Below are 20427 nucleotides of genomic sequence, written 5' to 3'. Positions count from 1 at the left end.
TGAGCGAGATTGGTATCAGTAACTCACCAGATTACATTACAAAGTCTAATCTAATGACGGCATTGGATTCTTTATATACCAAAATTAAAGCCGATTTGGACCAAAATCTTAGAGACTATAAAGAAGAACTGACCTATTTGAGAGTCACACTAGCCACTCAATCAAAAGAAATTACTCTGTTACATACAAAAATTAAAGAGCTGCAATCTCAAATTGAAATGTTAAAATATAGAACTAACAAGACAAGACCTCAAACTCGCAGACCTAGAAGACAGGTCACGCAGGCAAAACCTTAAAATCCGAGGAATCCCCGAAGATGTGAAAGAACTGGAACCCTACCTGATGGAGCTACTCTCAACATTTATAGATTATAAAAAGTATGGGCCAACGCTAATTGAAAGAGCACACAGACTTCCGTTGCCTCCTAATTGGCTACAAACAAAAACACCGAGAGATGTTATTGTTTGCTTTACCAATTCTAGAACCAAAGATGATTTAGTTAAGGAAATGAGAAGGAATCTTACTAAAATCGAAAAATTTGCATCTCTAATTACTTATTCTGATCTTTCACGGGCAACCAGACTACAAAGAAATAAATTTATAGACATTACTACCTGTCTACAACAAAATAATATTACTTATTCTTGGGGCTTCTCGACAAAAATGCAAATTAATTATCAAGGAAAGATCTATATTTGCAACGATCCTATGCAAGCAAAAGATAATTTATTGAAGTGGAATTTAATCAAATCAGGTCTTGTAACCTAATAGAGGAAACTTTGTTTTGATTATAATTTTTGTTTTGTTTAATTTTTTTGTTTGGAATTATGTCCCTATTTATGACATGTTATATGAATCGGGACGAAAATGTGTTGGTTTGGAAAGATATCCTCACATATAGGATTTGCGTAACGGCAACACATAAATAAGATATAAGAAATCACTTAAAATGGGGGGTTTCACAAAGTTACAAAGGTATACTTGCTTTTGCTACTTCCTTAATAATATATTGTCACAAATATAGAGTTAAGATATTGGGACAAATATTTGGGGCATAAGACTAGAAGATATAATCCCACATTTATTACACACTATACGAATTGAGCAATAGTAATAGATATGTTATAAGAATTCATTTTAATAGGGGAAGGACTCTGTTAGAGCCACTAATGTAAGGCTGTAACTAACGATTATTTTCATAACCGATTAGTTGGCCGATTATTTTTTAGATTAATCGGATAAAAAATAAAAAATTTTCATTTATTTAAAATAATTTAATAAAGTAACGTCGGATGTAAAAACAAACAGCAGAATAAAAAAACTTTGATAAAAATGCATTTCTTGTTTTTATTTCCCAACCTGCCCCCCCGTTATGCACATTTGAGCCCAGGCTTGCCACCCTGCCTCTCAGATATGTCACATACCCCCAGACATGCCATACTGCCTCCCAGACATGCCATACTGCCTCCCAGACATGCCACACTGCCCATACCTTATATACCCTATATGCCTTATACCCCCAGATACACTCCGTCCTCCCAAGGTATGCCGTTGTGCCCTCATATATTTGCAGACTCGTTCACAGACACAATACTTTTATAAATAAATACAGGGTTAATCTTCACTGCCCCCAGGATTTAGATTCCCCTTAGTTGCCCCCCTTTACTTCTAACTGTTCCTTAAGTTAACTTTAATTAATTAAATTAACCCTCAGTCCTCAGCATTAAATTAACCCTGAAGAGAAGACCCCATTAACCATAACTGCCCCTAAATTAATCCTGAAGACCCCATCAACCACAACTGCTCCTAAATTAACCCTGAAGACCCCATCATCCACAACTGCCCCTAAATTAACCCTAAAAACCCAGCAACCACAACTGCCCCTAAATTAACCCAAAACACCTCATCAACCACAACTGCCCCTAAATTAACCCTAAACACCCCATCAACCACAATTAACCCTAAACACCCCACTTACTATAACTGTCCCTAAATTAACCCTAAACATCCCACTAACTATAACTGCCCCTAAATGAACCCTAAACACCCCATTAACTATAACTGCCCCTAACTTTCACCAGCCCAAATATTAATTTTATACTCACCAGTTAGATGAGTTCTTGAGCCATGTGGACGTTTAGGAAACGGGCGGGGCAATTGGCACTTTGGCCCTGCCCCTTTCTGTATCCCTGTCCCTCCCTGCAGTCACTGCCAATTGGCCCCGCCCCTTTCTCCCTGTCCCTCCTGGCAGCCAATCGGCAGTGACTGCAGGGAGGGACTGGAAGAAGGAAGTGGGCTGGCCAATCGGCAGTGACTGCAGGGAGGAACTGTAAGTAGGACCTGCTGCTGTGAGTCACACTTAAACGGATTATAAAACGAGGGGTATTTTTCAGAGCATTTGCTCTGAAAAAACCCTCATTTTATAATCGATAAAAATCGATTCAACTAATCGATAATGAAATTCGTTGGCAATGATTTTCATTATCGATTTTATCGGTTAGTTGTTGCAGCCCTACACTAATGTACAATTGTTTCCTCATTTCCACGGTACTACTGATAACTTACGATTACACCAACTTTTTTTTTCTTGCAACTTATGTTTTCATTTTATAAGGGAGACAATGTGAAATCTTATAAACCTAATGTTTTGTATGGATAATTGTATATATAAGATATGCTATAAGAACAAGAGGCGAGCATGTTCCCTATTTCATTCGCTGGCCCTTAAACGCGCTCTCATTCCTTGCTCGTTCAGGGAATTTCTTCACAATAACGATGGAAGCAATGTCTTTCCTTCACAGTGTGTTGAGTATGATTTTTTTTTTTTGTGTATGAATGTTTTTGGATGTGTGTTTCCTGGTTGGGGATTTGTGGGTGGGGAGCAGTGCTGGATGAGGGTGGAAAATTTTCCATGTCTCTTAAGATCATGACAATCAATGCACAGGGTCTGAACTCTTCCTATAAGAGATCCTATTTATACCACACGTTAACTAGAGAGGGGATAGATATTGCGTTTATTCAAGAGACACATTGGAATCAAATAATAGAAAAATCAGTTTGGAAATATTGTAGATACCGATATGTTTATATATCTTCCCTCCTAGATAAAAAAAAAGCGAGGAGTAGCAATACTGATCGCAAACCAAAAATAAATTTGAATATATACACCATGAAGGGGATCAGGAGGGAAGAAGGATTATACTTGTTTGTAGCATAAACAATGTTATCTACACTCTGGTTAGCTTATATGCTCCATCAGAAGGATCGATAAGATTCCTTAACGTAGCTATGGAAGCAACAGAAAAGATTTCCAAAGGCCTGTTAATTATAGCAGGTGATTTGAACTGTATAACTGACACTGAAAAAGATACTAAGACATTGACGAAGTGTAAATCAGATGTACGTCTGAAAGCTAGGGCCAAAGCCAAATATCTTTTTTGGAGCAAAAGGAGACCTCAGACTTAAATCTGTGGTGTACCATGAAATGTGTCCTCAGGGGATATTTAATAAAGAAAGGTGCATGGATAAAAAAACAGAGAGGTAAAGATCTTGCAGACTTATATATTGAATTGGCAAAACTTGAGAGTTTAAATAAACAATACCCATCTAGAGACTTTTCGAGACAGATAAAGACCATCAAAGAATCGATAGTTATTAAACTTACATTTACGGCTGAAACAATAATGCAAAGATTGAAATCTCGTTGGCATTGCGGTAATAACAGAGTGGGAAAAGACCTTACCAATAGATTAAAGACACAACATCAATCAACTAGCATTAAAAAAATAATGCGTAATGGAGCAACTTGCATATCACCATCATACTATGAAACTCTATACAATCTACCTGAACCTAAGACCTCTACTATTGACATGGCACAATTTTTAGGGACCTTTGGTCTTCCAAAACTCTGTAGAAAAATTGGTGCAATTAAATCAACCATTACAGTTCAGGAGACTACCATCGCAATCCGTGATTTGAAAAGGAGGAAAGCACCGGGCTTTTGAACCCAGTGATCTCCCCCACTCTAACAAAATCAATTAACTCAATCATTACAGGTAGAGACTTCCCAAGAGAGATGCTAGAGGCTAGCATATCGCCAATTCTGAAGCCAGGGAAGGACCCCTCATTGGTTTTTAACTATAGGCCAATATCTCTTATTGATTTGGACGTGAAGATATATTCTAAAATATTAGCTTCTAGACTGGCACAAGTAATTCGAGACCTGATCCATCCAGACCATGCAGGATTCATGCCTGGCAGGGCGGGTGACGAAAATACACGTAGAATTTTTAACATTATGGAATATATACACAGATATAAAGTTCCTTCGGTGATTGTAGCCCTGGATGCCCAAAAGGCATTTGATAGGGTTAATTGGAGGTTTCTGGCTGAAACACTCCGAGCATTTGGCATAACAGGCCCTTTTTATGACTTTACTATGGCCTTATATACATCTCCAGTGGCAAAGATGAGGGGCCCTTCCCTGGACTCGGATACATTTTTTATCCACAATGGCACTAGACAGGGCTGCCCATTGGCTCCTCTGCTATATGCCCTAACATTCGAGCCTCTTGCCGCTTATGTTAGAAATTCTCTTAACATTCATGGTATAAATATTGGTAGATATGAATATTGCATTATTCTATACGCAGACGATGTCTTATTAACATTGTCCACACCTCTGCTATCTGTCCCTGCCCTCTTAGAAGGAGTAGATAAATGTGGATACTACTCCAATTATAAACTTGACTTATCAAAGACCCAGATGATTTCATTTTATCTACCTGAGTCTCAGATATGTTTAATTCAAAGGTACGTCCAGAACGAGGACCAGATGGATCAGATCGATTATTTGGGGATTAAAATTGGAGCTGTACTGGCAGATATTGTTGCTATAAACCATAAGAAACTTCTTTTAGAGGTAAAATCCTCTTTAACAAATTGGGGGAAACTTGAGACCTCCTGGATGGGTCGCATCAATATTCTTAAAGCTTACATCATTCCTAAAATGTTATATCTTTTTCGACTAATTCCTTTTCAAATCTCGAAAGATATTATTATAAACTGGAAAAATGTACTCTCTCATTTTGTCTGGGCGGCAAAAATGGTAACACTACCATCGGAACTTCTCAAAAGAGGCACCAAATCTGGGGGCTTAGGTTATCCCGATATAAAGGAACTCTATGAAGGTTCCCAAATAGCATTTATGATGGCCTGGGGTGTTACAAAAGAGAAAAGTACCCTGGGTTGGTACAATATAGAGAAATATAACTCTAAAAATCTTGACCCTTGTCTACTGTTTTGGCTACCTCAATCCCAATTTAAGAAGAAAAACTTTCCTAGCTTAATAATTACTGATATTTTGTCTACCTTCTACAAAATTAAAAAAAAGTTAGAAACAGGGATCTCATTTACAAAAAACTGTCCCCTAGAGGTTCTTCCATTTTATGTAACCGATCTCTTTTTGGACAATTGGAGAATGCTAGGAATAAAGAAGATAGGTGACCTCTATATAGAAGGGCAAATTGCTTCCTTCTCCTCTTTGACTGACAGATATGCACTCCAAGTGAGATCTTTAAATATATCAGACTTAAACATTTCTTAACATTAAACCCACCTAGAAGAATATTATCTAAGATTCTGAAATTCTTCAAAGATAATAAGACTTTTGACAAGTCTAAAGCACATAAACAATGGGAGAAAGAATTGGGGATTACTATCTCCTTACAGTCTTGGTATAATGCATGGCAGATTACTAAAAAAGCAACCCACTGTATAAACCTTCAAGAACTTTTTTTCAAACTTATATATAGATGGTACATGGTTCCCACAAATATAGTTAAATTTCCACCAACTAATGGAGATATGTGTTGGTGGTGCCAAGTTAAAACAGGATCCCATAAACATATATGGTGGGATTGTCAAAGGCTAACTCAGTTTAAGACAAAAATATCTGACCTTTTTCTGAGGCTGTTTTGATCTCACTTAGAGCTTTCCCCTCAAACGTTTTTTTCCATATAGATCCTCCTGATATTAACGGGAATGATCAGATTTTGTGGATTAATATACTATTGGCCTTTAAAATCTGCCTTGCTAGATATTGGAGAAATTAGGATCTCCCAAGTTGGCAAGAGATCAAACTGCAAATAAATTTACAATGCAATGTAGAAAAATAATTTTTTCTTAAGGAATCTAACTCAAGAGGGAAGTATGACTGTATTTGGCAGAGATGGCCCCAGATAACTGATTTAAAACTCCCTGTGCATTGACTTACCAGCAGCACTGCTCTGGTGGCCTATGTACTAGGTCTATTCTGGCCCCGTCATCTTATGATTTAAGTGGGAGCTTAGCATATATTTTGATGCAAAATTAACTCAAATATGCATATGGCATATAAAAAGGACTGGAGTAGACTGTTGATAAATATGAGTTTTTATATGCCATAAAAATATAATGTATCTAAAGAAACACACCTTAAAATATGTTCACATGATATTACTATCTTCAACGACCTCTGCTCCGTAAAGCAACTGATAAGATACAGGCATATGTTACAGAAACACACACAACATAATCTTTCTACAATTCGAGAAACTTTCACAAAAAACAGCAACATGAAAATATTTAGTTCTATCTTAATATTTTACATTTTTTTAAAGACAATTCATTGTAAACCAATATACAAAGACAGGAAACAATACAGTAATAAACTTCTTGTTATTTCCTTTGATGGATTTCGTTGGAACTATGATCAAGATGTTGATACACCATACCTGGACTTCCTTGCAGAAATAGGTGTGAAAGCAAAATATGTGAGCCCACCATTTGTAACAATGACATCTCCGTCACACTTCACAACAATCACTGGTAAGTCTGAATTGCAAAATACAAAATAAAAATTGTATTAAAATGCAAAGTTTGTAAGATGAATGCATGCTAAATAATATTTTGTAAATGTGCACATATATTTGTGTGTAAAACACAAGTCAGAAGATAAAAAAGCTTATACATGAAACTTTTCAACAGAATGTTTGATTTACTCTTTATTTTTGGTAAACCACGCAAACCAAAAAGAAAGACATTGAAGCAACGATCAAAGGATAAATAGAATTTAATTAATAAAATTAGCATGAAAATATCTCATATTGATTTTTAGATACACCTCATTTGCCTAGTATTTTAATACTCTTTACATTTACAGGCAAAGTGTGCATCACATTTTGCAAGTTATGTTACTTCAAATGTGAGTTACTGAAAAGGTAGCTTTAATAGCTCAAAGATTTTAAAAAATCCTCACAAAACGTATTTTATTTTTGAAAAAGGATGCAACCTGATTATTTCACAATGGCCATTCCTGGTTATTTCCCAATGGTCATTCTAACGCGTTCTGTGCAACTTTTGTTCCCCACCAGTCTCTTCTAACCTACTGTACATACTAAAAGTAAAACTGCATTTTCACACACCCTTTGCAATTATGTTTATGGGCGTTTTTAAATGTTCTATGTCTGTTAGAAGGGAAAGGAATATTTGAAGATTTGTGTTGACTTTTTAACTGCAGTGAGATACATAGATTTTAAACACAGAAATTTAGTTCGTAGGGATACTTAATAAAAGTCGACTTATCAGTCAAATTAAGACAACTGACAAATAACAAACTGCAAACTGTTTGCGACGACATGCGTCCATGCATTTTTTCAAGTTTCAGGATTGTAAGCATCTTCTGATACAGAATTCTTATGGAGACAGGGTTGACGCCTAGGTGCAAGAATATTTTTGGCACCTCCAGGTGGGTTTGGTTATATTACTAACTTCTCTCATTAACAACCACATCCATTTTCTATGGCAACTGCTTCCACCTCTTTCCAGTTCCATCTTGTGCCCAGTTTGTCTCTAAACAGCTTGTCAGAACTATCTTGAGCCCCAAACAATTTGTTGGTGCCATTTTTGTTCCCAAACAACTTGTCAGCACCATCTTTGAGCCTAGTTGGCTTGTCTGTACCATTTATGTTTCCAAACAGCTTGTCAGTACCATCTTGAGCCCCCTAAAATATGTTAGTGTCATGTGTGTTCCCAAATTGTCAGCACTGTCTTTCTGCCCAAATGTTTAGTCTGTGGTATTTTTGTTTCCAAACACTTTGGGAGTGCTGTATTTCTGTGCCATCTTTGCCTTAAAAGAGCTTGTCAATGTCATGTTTGTGCCTGTCACGCTCTACCTAGGCTGCGGAGCTGCATATCTCTGTCTTGCTACAGTTTCTCTGTTTTGCTACAATCCATTCCTGGATTATTTTATGCTCTGTTCTGATCTTCCATTCCTTGCTTCTAGTTCTGCTCTTTGCTTCAGCTCTGTTCCCTTTATAAGGTGTGTCCCACCCATAATGTTTGTCTCAGTCTGCAGTCTACAGGTATGTCTCTCTGATATGTGTTTAGATTCAATGTTTGGTTTCAGCTTATTAGTGGTTCAGTAAGCAGGGTTTAGTGTTAGGACCCACCGAATATTGGAGTACTTTGGAGTAGTGGTGGACTAAGCATTCTATGGCCATATGATGTGACGGAATCTCCAGTCCTATGGTCCTAGGCTAGTTCCTGTATTCATGTTTGTCTGTCTCTTATGTACCTTTGCCCTCCTTTTCCCTGAATCATCTGAGGATTTCAGTTCCTCTCTCCTCTCCCCATATCCCAGTTAAGATGTCCTATCCTTGCTTGAAGGAGAAGCGTCCGAGGATTCTGGCTCCTCACTCCTTCCCCTGTGTTCTTTGCCTTGTTCCCTGTCCCTTGTTGTGCCCTGTATCATTTATGTCTTGTCTGGTTATGCTCCTTGCTCTGTCCTCATTGCGTGCAACGTTTCTGTTGATACTCTGCTTAGCTTCCCTACTGCCAGCCTGCAGCATCCTGCACATGATTCTGGTGCTATGTCTCATGCCTGCTCCAGGGTGCCTGCAGGATATCTCCAAGTTCTGCTCTGCTTTGATAACATCTGCTGCTATGTCAGGGCGCAGGCCCTGTCCATCTCCGCTACTGCGTAATAACTCCTGAACTCCATCTTTGGGCGCTCTGGGTCATTACAGTCATCTGTATGGATTCCTGACAGTGCCTAAACACCTGTGCCATTTGTGTTCCAACACTGATTGTCAGTGCCACCCCCCCAAAATAGCATTACACTTAATGTGTCAGTGACATCCAGTGCTTCAAGTTTAAATGGACAGATCCATAGCTAGCTCCTTTTGAGGTTGCAACAAAAATGGAAAGTTGTGTCCCCACTATATATTTACAGAGATTGTTTTGAGGAAAGTAGATAAATAAATGAATAAAAATGTTATGATATGAGTATAAAAGAGAATTAAAAATAGCAGGAAAACAAATTTCCCTAAACCCTGTAATTTATTCACATTTTGTGTAGGTCGGGGCCTGAGCAAGTGTTTTGCATTAGCTTAATGGGACATTGGGGACAAGACAGACAGTTATATGATAGTTATATTGGGGACAAGACAGACAGTTATATGATACAGTGCAGCTCATGGTGAGTAAAAGTGCACAGTGATCCTGACATATGTGGTGCATTACATAGTGAGCCAGACACAGACGGTAATACAGCATAACTCCCATCATTACATACTGATCTAGACACTAACAGGGATAGAGAAAATCTCCTATGATTATACAGTGATCCAGATGCATAGTGGTGTACACAGTGGTGTAGCAGGACTCCAACATTATATAGCAAGCCAGACACAGACTGTGGTACAAAATAACTCCTAACTCTATATACTGAGCTAGATATTGACAGTGGTACAGCATACTCCCATCACTACTGTATTCGCTTGAATATAAGAAGAGGTTTTTTTCAGAGAAAATACTCTGAAAAATACCCCTCGTCTTATAATCGGACCTCAAATAGAGGTCTGGCTATAAGACTAACATCCAGATCCCTCACAGGGCTGCAGGGGACCTGGATTCTCCTCCCTGACAGCAGGTGGACATCTGTGCGATACTCGCAGACAACCTGCACGTCCGCTGGCATTTCTATGATGGAGCACATGACCTTCCGGTGCTCAGTCATAGAAGCCCCGCCGGGTAGCAACCGAGGTTATCTACACACATTGCGCAGACATCCACCGGCTTCCCCCACTAGACACCTGGGAGTCTGAAGCACAGTGGATAAGTCTTGGGATGCACTGGTAAGTCTGTGGGGCAGAGTGGCATATCAGGGAGGGAGAGTGGCATATAGGGGGTATAAGGCATATTAGGGGGGAGTAGAGTGGCATATCAGGGATGCAGAATGGCATATAAGGGGTATAAGGCATATCTGGGAGGCAGAGTGGTATATAGGGGGTATAGGGCATATCTGGGGGACAGAGTGGAATATAGAGGGTAAAAGGAATATCTGGGAGGCAGAGTGGCATATAGGGGGTATAAGGTATTTCTGGGGGGCAGAGTGGCATATAAGGGGGTATAGGGCATATCTGGGAGTAAAAGTGGCAAACCTGGAGGCAGATGTGAATAACTGGGGGGGGGCAAATTGGAAATAAAATGCATTTTTCTCAATCACAGTTTTTATTGAATATGAAAAAATAGTTTACATGTGAATTAATCTTTATTATTTAACATTTTTCCTATAGGGTAGTCTTATATTCAGGCTTTTTCTTTTTTTTCCTAAATTAGTATTCAAATTTTGAGGGGTTGTCTTATAATGGTGCAAATACGGTCAGCATAACTCCCATCAACATCATAATCATCATCCTTTTTTCTGCATTTCATTGCTTTTCCACTGTCACATGCTGTTACTCACACTCTCTCCATGTCTCCTTACCTTCTCTGCTGACTGCATCCAAGTCCCTGTCTCCTTTTTTTGCCACTGCTCCGCTTCTTATCTTGACTTTTATTGTTCTTCTGTCTTACTCCTCTACTATTCAGGGCACATGGGTGCGGTACCCTTGGAGCACTCTCCCACGCATGGCCTTGTGTGGGGAGTTATCTGGTTGCTAATTAACTGCAGCATTAAGGACCTTGCCTGGTTTCAAAATCCACCAGAATCCTCAAGAGAACTGAGAGGGCAAGGTTCTGTAAGGAACTCTAGAGAATTTGACTGTACCGAGATGTGGTTCTTCAGGCTTCCATCATGCTCACCAAATTGAGTGACAAATCAAATGTTTTAGCTTCCAGGAGATAGGACATATTGCCTGTAATCGTCTAAAAGCATATCATCCTATACACTTAAATTTGAGAACTGGGGAAAAATATGGTACATTATTGTTTTTTACAAAAATGTCTTCTTTAACATGTGCTGTTTATACTAACCATTTCTGATGAAATATGAAAAGTGGAGGGTAACACTCCATGATCTTTGCAATTAGACATGTGCAATGGACCAAAAATGACTTGGACATTTTTTTTTCATTATTGTTTGGCCCATTCGTTTTTGTGCAACAATTTTTGTTCCCTTCCCATTCAATTCAGCCAAAATGCATTTTTCATTTGGGAACCAAATCCATTCCCCGGAGCCCACAATCACTCTCACTTTCTCACACTCTCACTTACTCTCTCACATTGTCACTCTCTAAATGTCTCCCTACTGCTTCTGCTGATCACTTCAACTTCTTCCACATGTTCTTCATCTTCTTCCACATATTCTTCATCTTCTATCTTCTTTATTCTATCACCAACCCTTAATCTGGTATCTTCTGTCTTTGTCTGCATCTCAGCGGGCATATTCTGGCAACTTCCAACAAGATGGCAGTGCTGCTGTGACATAAACTAAGGTCAATATGGTGGCACTTGCGGTGACGTCATCTCCCAAATCCTCCAATCTGCAGATGAAAATGTGGAGCTTTTTGCTTTGTTTTCATCTGCTTCGTACTAATTTGCCAAAATTCTGTAAATTTGCAATTTGTAAAAATCTCAATGCACTAGTATATTGTTTACCCCAAAATATTGCAACTTCAAAGTTTGCAAGCTCACATTAAGCTGTTTAACAAGCAGTAGTAGTAGGGCATTGGGCCTGGGCAGGCAGGCACATGCCGCCCCTTGGTGCAGGAACAGATTGTGTGAGAGAACAAGTGAGAGCAAGAGTGCGAGTAAAGCATGAATATTAACAAAGAATTTGATGACAAATAAGAATCGTTCTGCCCATCTAGTCTGCCTATTTTTACTGATGTAAGGGATTTAAACACTTATCAGTCTTTGGTCAGGTCCTATAGTGAGTAAAGCTTTAAGTCTATCCCATGCTGGTTTATATGCCCTCACTGTATTAGCCTCCACCACGTCTGCTGTGAGACTGTTCCATTTATCTACTAGCCTCTGAGTGAAGTAGAACTTCCTTACTTTACATCTAAGCCTCTGACCCTGAGCAAATGCTCTGAAAAACTCCTCTCCTTATATAATCAGACCTCAAACAGAGATCGGATTATAACACTAGAATCCAGATCCCCCGCAACGCTGCAGGGGACCTGGATTCTCCTCACTGTCGGCCGGTCTCTCACTTCCGTCTCTCTCCCCCCTCCCATCTGCCTCCTCCCCCTCCCATACATCACTCTGCCTCTGTACCCAGCTCCATTACTGACAGGCACTTTCCCTGCAGCTTCATAGAAGCCTCAGTGTAAGTGAAGGTGAGTAACGGAGTCTGTCTGTGCGATGCAGACCCCCACCGGCTGACAGAGAATCATCCTATGAAGCTGCAGTGAAAGTGCCTGTCAGTAACGGAGCTGGGTAGAGAGGCAGAGTGATGTATGGGAGGGGGAGGAGTCAGAGGGGTGTATGGGAGCCACCCTCCCATACACCACTCTGGCTCCTCCCCCTCCCATACGCCACTCTGCCTCTCTACCCGGCTCCCTGGTGTCTTGTCAGCAACGGAGGTTCACAGGAGGCAGAGTGAAGTATGGGAGTGGGGAGGAGCCAGAGTGGAGTATGGAAGGGGGGAGAAGGCAAAGTGATGTATGGGAGGGGGAGGAGCCAAAGTGAAATATGGGAGGGGGAGGAGGCAGAGTGGAGTATGGGAGGAGCCAGAGTGGTGTATGGGAGGGGAAGGAGCCAGAGTGGTGTATGGGAGGAGGCAGAGTGGAGTATGGGAGAGGGAGGAGCCAAAGTGATGTATGGGAGGGGAGGAGGCAGAGTGGAGTATGGGAGGGGGAGGAGGCAGAGTGGAGTATGGGAGGGGGAGGAGGCAGAGTGGAGTATGGGAGGGGGGAGGAGGCAGAGTGGTATATGGGAGGGGGAGGAGGCAAAGTGATGTATGGGAGGGGAGGAGCCAAAGTGATGTATGGGAGGGGGAGGAGGCAGAGTGGTGTATGGGAGGGGGGAGGAGGCAGAGTGCAGTATGAGAGGGGGGAGGAGCCAGAGTGGTGTATGGGAGGGGGAGGAGCCAGAGTGGTGTGTGGGAGGGGGAGGAGGCAGAGTGGTGTATGGGAGAGGGAGGAGCCAGAGTGGTGTATGGGAGGGGGAGGAGCCAGAGTGGTGTATGGGAGAGGGAGGAGCCAGAGTGGTGTATGGGTGAGTTATAGTGGTGTATGGGGGGTATTATGAATTTCAGGGCATATAGGGGGTATAAGGCATATCGATATTAGGCATATCAGGGGGTAAAAGGTATATCAGGGGGCTCAGTTGCATATCACTGGCATATAAGGAGTATAAGGCATATCAGGGGCACAGTGGCATATCAGGGGGCACAGTGGAATCTGGCATATAAGAGGTATAAGGCATATATGGGGCAGAGTGGCAAGCTGGGGGTCAGATGTGCATAACTGGGGGCAGTTTGGTAAATAAAAATAAATTTAAACAAGGCTTTTTTCTCAGTTTTTATTAAATGTGAAAAATAGTTAACATATGAATTAATATTTACTAATAACTTTGTATTAAAACCTAGTTTGAGAAACACTGTGTTTGGGTTCTTGTAGCTTTTATTATTATGTCAGTAAAATAAAAAGGTGAATAGAGAGAGGCCATTGCACTAAAGAGATGAAAGTGTAAATTGTACATTTTTTATTGCAATTTTTCTTCAATTTAAAATAATGTATTTTTTTATACGATTAATCGAAAAAATAATCGGCCAACTAATCGATTATTAAAATAATCGTTAGTTGCAGCCCTACCCCCCTCATCATTTCCAAGGCTGTAAACCACACCTATACGTCAAAAGAGCAGTTCAGTTTATCTTCCTATGCTTCCATGTAAAGGAAGCTTAATATCCGATCTGCAGTCCAGTAACACTGAGTAACAGAGATGGCCTTAGGCACTTTCGGAGCCTGAAGGCATAGTTTGATAATCTGGGAGGAAGGTGATCCAGTGGAAGCTGGCTTCCAATATTTTAGGAGGACATTGCGGAATTGCAAAAATTTAAAGAAATCTCCAGTGGGAAGGGAATATTCATTCTTCAGACCACAGAGACATGAGGTAGAAGAGGTCGCATAAACTCAGATATCGTTGATGGGAAACGAAGGAGTGATCTGTGTTTATCCCACAGGACCAGGGTGTCACAGTCTCAGCAAGCACGGGCAAGCTAATGCTGGACGCGACGGGCATCGGGGTGTGGGGTTATCACCTTGGGTCCCGGCAGACACATGCAGGCTGATGCTGTACGACGGGCACCGGGGCCTGGAACGTCTGTGTCGGATTTCGGCGATTGGACACCCAGACACCAGACACGCAAGGCTTTCTCTGGAGGTCGATCTACCACGCTGCAGCAGCCTGCCCACCGTGGTAGAGCCCTCCAGAGACAGTTACTTACCCGCTCCCGGCACAGCTATGGTCCTCTCGGCGTAGACGAGGCGTGTGGCTGGAGGCGCGGTCTGGACGGCCGGCTGGAGCTACAGTAGTGATGCCCATCTAGGGGGCGGGGTTTAGGTCTGGCACCGGATTTAAAAATCCGGAAATGCTCTATCCGGTTACCCTCTTATGGTCTTTGCGTTTGATAGTGCTGTGATTGGATTCCTGTTATTTTTTTACCCTTTGCTTGCCTGACGTCTCTTTGCCTGCTGATTTTGTGCTGCTGCCCATTCTGATCCTGTACCGAATTTTGCTTGTCTGACTACCCTCTCTGGACCTGGACCCCGGACCCCGGCTTGTATGACTACCCTTTTTTGTGTACCGACTCGGCTCTCCTGACTATTCGTTTGTCGTGTACCTTGTTGATCCAACTCCATTCCTATAATACCTACCTCTACCTGGCCTCCTTGCTGTTGGGATCATCTAAATCCTGGAATGCTGCTGCCAGGGGCTTCTCCTTTGGTAGTAGTGTTCTGGGTGGAAAAACTTCCGCGGTAAGTGCCAGTGTGGGGGTAGTCATGACACAGGGACAGTTTAATTGTTGGCAAAAGATGTGGAAGGGCTGGTCTAATAGGTCTTGGGAGCCAGAGAAGATCCATAAAGAAAAAAAAAAAAAAAAAAAAAGGCTGCGCGAAAATCTTTTCCATATCTACCCATGCCACCTGTGCCGAATCCGCAAAGAGCAGGAGAGTTTGCGCAAGATTAGCCAAATAATACTTTTTAACATCAGAAACCCCCAGACCACCTGACATCCTTGGGCGTTGCAAAATTCGGAGTGGTAGCCAAGCTTTCTTCTTGGCTCAAATGAAAGTGGACAGCGTTCTAAACAAATATAGCAATTTCGGCAGTGAATTCATTTTGAAGGAGACAATCCTCCCAGTCCATGACAACTCCAATTTGGACCACCTATTAATATCGTCCTTAATGGTTCACCAAATATGATGGTAGTTAACCTTAGCTAGAGTGTGTCTAATTCCCAGGGACGTGAGAAAATCAGACCTCCATTCATATCGAAAGGATCGCTGGGAAGCCTAAATTACCGTATTTGCGGTAATCTTAAATCTGAATATTTATTTAGGAAAAAAAGAAAAAGCCTTAATATAAGATGACCCTATAGGAAAAAAGTTTTACCAGTAAATGTTAATTCATGTAAACTTTTTTTTTAAATAAAAGCTATGATTGAGAAAAGTATTTATAGTTATATAAATATAAAAAATATATAAAAAAAATATATACAGTTATGCACTGCCTCCTGAAATGCCTTATACCCCCTATATGCCACTGTGCCCCATGATATGCCATTTAACCATATATGCCACTGTGCCCCCATGATATGCCTTATACCCCTATATGCCACTCTGGCATTAAGGGGGTTAAAAGGCATATTATGGGGCAGAGTGGCATATAGGGAGGTTTAAGGCATTTCAGGAGGCAGAGTGGCGTATAGAGCGTTAAAAAGGCATTTCTGGGGGCAGAGTGGCATTAAGGGGGTTAAAAGGCATTTCACCGAGCACTCTGCCTCCAGAAATGCCTTATGCCCCCCATTTATCACTCACCTGCCCCCCCCCAAACTTACCGGTGCTTCTGATTCCCCTGTCATGTAGCCGGGGCAGCGTGTAGATGTCTACTTACGCTGCAGCTGGAAGGAGGTGTGGCTAGCAGCGGGGGTTGTCTGCGTCCATCATGCAGACCTTCCCCGACTGTCAGAGAGAACTCTGACAGCCGGGGAAGGTCTGCGCGATGGACGCAGACAACCCCCGCTGCTAGCCACACCTCCTTCCGCTGCAGCGTAAGTTGTCTACGCGAATGATGTAGACATCTACACACTGCCCCGGCTGCACACCGGGGACTCAGAAGCACCAGTAAGTGGGGCGGCGGGGTGGGGAGGAGACAGGAGGATCTGTTTATAAGACGAGGTCTGATTATAAGACGAGAGGTATTTTTCAGAGCATTTGCTCTGAAAAAAACCTTGACTTATAATCGAGCAAATACGGTAAGTGCTTGTGTTTTACCACAATTGATCTTGTAGTACGAGATACTGTTAAAGTCCTCGAGAAGTGAATATAAGGCTGGTATAGATGTCACAGGATCTGTAATAGTTAGCAGAACATCATCTGCGTATAAAGTGATCGTCGTTTCGTACGAGTGAGACACAAAGCCCTTGATATCCACCTTTGACCGTACTGCAATCGCAAGGGGTTCCATTGCTAACGCAAACAATAGTGGAGAGAGAGGGCATCCCTGCCTCGTGCCGTTAGAAATATCAAATGGTCTTGACAAAGTGGAATTTTCATAGGGTGGCCATTAGAAAACCCCAATAGCCGGTCGAAAGCTTTCTCTACATCTAAGGAGAGGAGGAGGCATGGCCGCTGTTGAGAACTCGCTAGGTGAATGACGTTTGTGATCTGACGTGTATTGTCTGAGGGTTGACGCCCCTTGATAAAGCCAATTTGATCATTTTGAATTAATCCTGGTAAAAAAAAATTAAGACGGTCCGTCAAAATCATTAATTTAGTATCTGTATTCAAAAGTTGGCGTATTTTCTGGTTTGGGTACTGTAGTTACATGTGCCTCCGCCATCTCCGAGGGGGCAGCGAGGTATCCATTAAATGTGTGAAGGGGTTGCAGAGATGAGTAGCCAAAATATGTTTATATTTCTGATAATATGAATTAGGAAAACCGGCCAGACCTGATGCTTTGTGAGGTTTGAAAGCAGTTATAGTCAAAGCCACCTCTTCAACTGTGGGAGGCTTAGTTAGCTCTTCCCAGTGGTCTTCTGACAGTTTGGGTATGAGACCTAAGAAAGGTGGGAATCGCAGAGTCCTTTGGTTGTGGAGTATGCAGATGGGGCTTCAATTTATAAAGGGATTCGTAAAAAACAGCAAACTGATCTGCTATGCTCTTGGGGTTATAGATCCTGCCGGCATCGATGTCTGGATGGAGTGAATCAATGGATGCGTTGAATGATTCTATGACATCTTCTCTTTCAACTAGGATGCCCATGTCCTTAAATAAGTCCATTAGAAATTTTCTAATAGAATCTTGTTTTATTTCCTCAGATATGCTGCAAATTCTTAGATTTTTATCTGCGTATTCCATCTTCAGTGTCGACCATTTTTGTTCTAGGATCGTTATTTTATTATCCTTCTGACTGAGTTCTTCTCTTATCTCAAATTCTAAATATTCATTTTTTTGCCCATTTAATTTAGCGCGTTCACCTACTCTTCTAAATTCTTCTTTCCATTCACTATGTAATTACATAAGTTCTTCTTTAAATGAGCAGAGCTGGGTTTCCATGCATTGCTGTAGATATTCCTTAGTTATCAGCTGGGATGTTTGCGCACCAGGGCTGAGAGATTGTCTTCCCGATTCATCTGTATTAATATCAGAACGGGTGTAGAGAACTGTAAAGCTGAAAAATATAGAACAATTGAAACCAAGAGACATAATGTTTTTCCACTTTCTTTATGAGTCAAAAAGTTTTAAAGGCTTTTGGTGATTATGTCCCTAAAGTAGATAAGTTTAAACATCTATTATTTTTTAAGATACTATTAGACACTAGACAGAAGAGTAGGCAATATAAAGAAGTGACCAAAGTATTAAGGGACCAAAATATTAATTACCGTATTGGCTCGAATATAGGCCGCACTTTTCCCCCCCACTTTAAGTCTTTAAAGTGGGGGTGCGGCCTATATTCGGGGTCTAGCGCCCGACGCCCGGGACATGCAGTCCCGGGGCGCCGGGCAGGCAGTGGGGTTAGGATACAGATCCCCCGCAGCGATGCAGGGGACCTGTATCCTACTCTCCGATACGCTCAGACAGCCTCCCCTGCCAGCACTTTCCACAGGGGGGGGTGCCGGCATGGGAGGTTGTCTAAGCGCATCGTGTGGACGGTCACCGGCTGCGGCGATGCGGGTAAACAGCCTCCGCTGCCGGCACGTCTGCACGATGTGCTTTAACAATCTCCCTTGCCGGGAATTCCCTAGGGGGGAGTCCCGGCAAGGGAGATTGTTAAAGCACATCGTGCAGATGTCCCGACAGCGGAGGTTGTTTACCCACATCGCCGCAGCCGGTGACCGTCCGCACGATGCGTTTTACCTCTGCCCCCAAGACTTACCAGAGCAGACTCCCGGGTGTCTTGCGGGGCCGGCGGGGACATCTACGCAATACGCGTATACAACTTCCGGTGCCGGCACTCAGCGCGTATTGCGTAGATGTCCCTCGCCAGCCCCGCAAGACACCCGGGAGTCTGCTCTGGTAAGTCGGGGGGGCCAGAGTGGCAGCATATCTCGGGGGGGGGAGGACAGTGGCAGCATATCTCGGGGGGTGGGGAGGACAGTGGCAGCATATCTCGGGGGAGGAGGAGGACAGTGGCAGCATATCTCGGTGGGGGGAGGAGGACAGTGGCAGCATATCTCGGTGGGGGGAGGAGGACAGTGGCGGCATATCTCGGGGGGGAGGACAGTGGCAGCATATCTCGGGGGGAGGAGGAGGACAGTGGCAGCATATCTCGGGGGGGAGGAGGAGGACAGTCGCAGCAGATCTCTCGGGGGAGGAGGACAGTGGCAGCATATCTCTCGGGGTGGGGAGGGGGACAGTGGCAGCATATCTCGGGGGGGAGGATAGTGGCAGCATATCTCGGGGGGGGAGTGGCAGCATATCTCGGGGGGGGCAGAGTGGCAGCATGTTTTTTTGGTGCTTTTTTTAAAAAAAAACTTTTTCTTTAAAAAAGCACCCAACTTTTAGGGTGCGGCCTATATATGGGGGCGGCCTATATCCGAGCCAATACGGTATATGTGGGGTTTTCCAGTCAAATTGATCATTAGGGTTGGAAAACATACATTCAACCTGACTTCTGTGAAAAAAGCAAGGCAATGGTTAAACAATAATCCAGCTGAACGACGAAAAACATAGGGTAGCCCATTTTTTTTGATGGAGTAGGAAATCTTTTTTTATTAAATATACCCACTATATGAATGATGGTAACGTGGTAATGTTTACTAGTTTACTCCACATGAACATTTCTTACTTTTGGTACTATATTAATAGTTATATAAAGAATGATTATGATTATAACAAAATTAATTAATTTATGAAATTGATGGATCACTGTAACACTTGATTTCTTGTTTATTTGGTAGAGAATACACTACACATTTTTTTAGTTTTTTTATTGATTAAATATACTCACTATATGAATTATGGCAATGTTTACTTGATGTCCACATGAACACTTCTTATTTTTGGTATTATATTAATAGTTATATATGGAATGATTGATTATAATGAAGTTAACGAATTTACAAAATTGTTGGATCACTGTAACACTTGATTTTGTTAATTTGGCAAAGAATTTATTACACTTTTCTCTTTTCTTTTCTTTTTTTAAACTTATCAGGTTTAAATTGTATATGGTTATGGTGTATTAGTTACTGTGGAAAAGCATGAGTTTGAGTATATTTTATTATTGTTTATTAATGATTAATATATATTGAAGATGCTACTTTGTTAAAATGAAATATTCGTTAGTCATTGAATTAATGACAACGACCACTTAGAGGATATGGAACTTTGAATCTGTTAACTGATGAATTATCTACCTGATTATTTTTACACTTTTCATTTTTTTCCTTTACTCCTTTCTTTGTAATATACTTGTCTTGCATAGTT

General features: G+C 41.6%; 1 protein-coding gene across 1 annotated transcript in view; it reads left to right on the top strand.

The window, feature by feature from the left end:
* The first annotated feature begins 6511 nt into the window (after positions 1-6511).
* Positions 6512-20427, top strand: part of LOC128502339 (ectonucleotide pyrophosphatase/phosphodiesterase family member 7-like) — a 90502-nt gene continuing 76586 nt past the window's right edge. Inside the window, exon 1 of the mRNA XM_053472113.1 lies at positions 6512-6870. Within this exon, the coding sequence (XP_053328088.1) occupies positions 6552-6870 (319 nt within the window). The 5' untranslated portion in view covers positions 6512-6551. The remainder of the gene's footprint in view (positions 6871-20427) is intronic.

This window comes from Spea bombifrons, chromosome 7, assembly GCF_027358695.1.
Source record: "Spea bombifrons isolate aSpeBom1 chromosome 7, aSpeBom1.2.pri, whole genome shotgun sequence".
Taxonomy (NCBI): domain Eukaryota; kingdom Metazoa; phylum Chordata; class Amphibia; order Anura; family Pelobatidae; genus Spea; species Spea bombifrons.
This window is presented reverse-complemented; position numbering and strand designations above follow the sequence as displayed.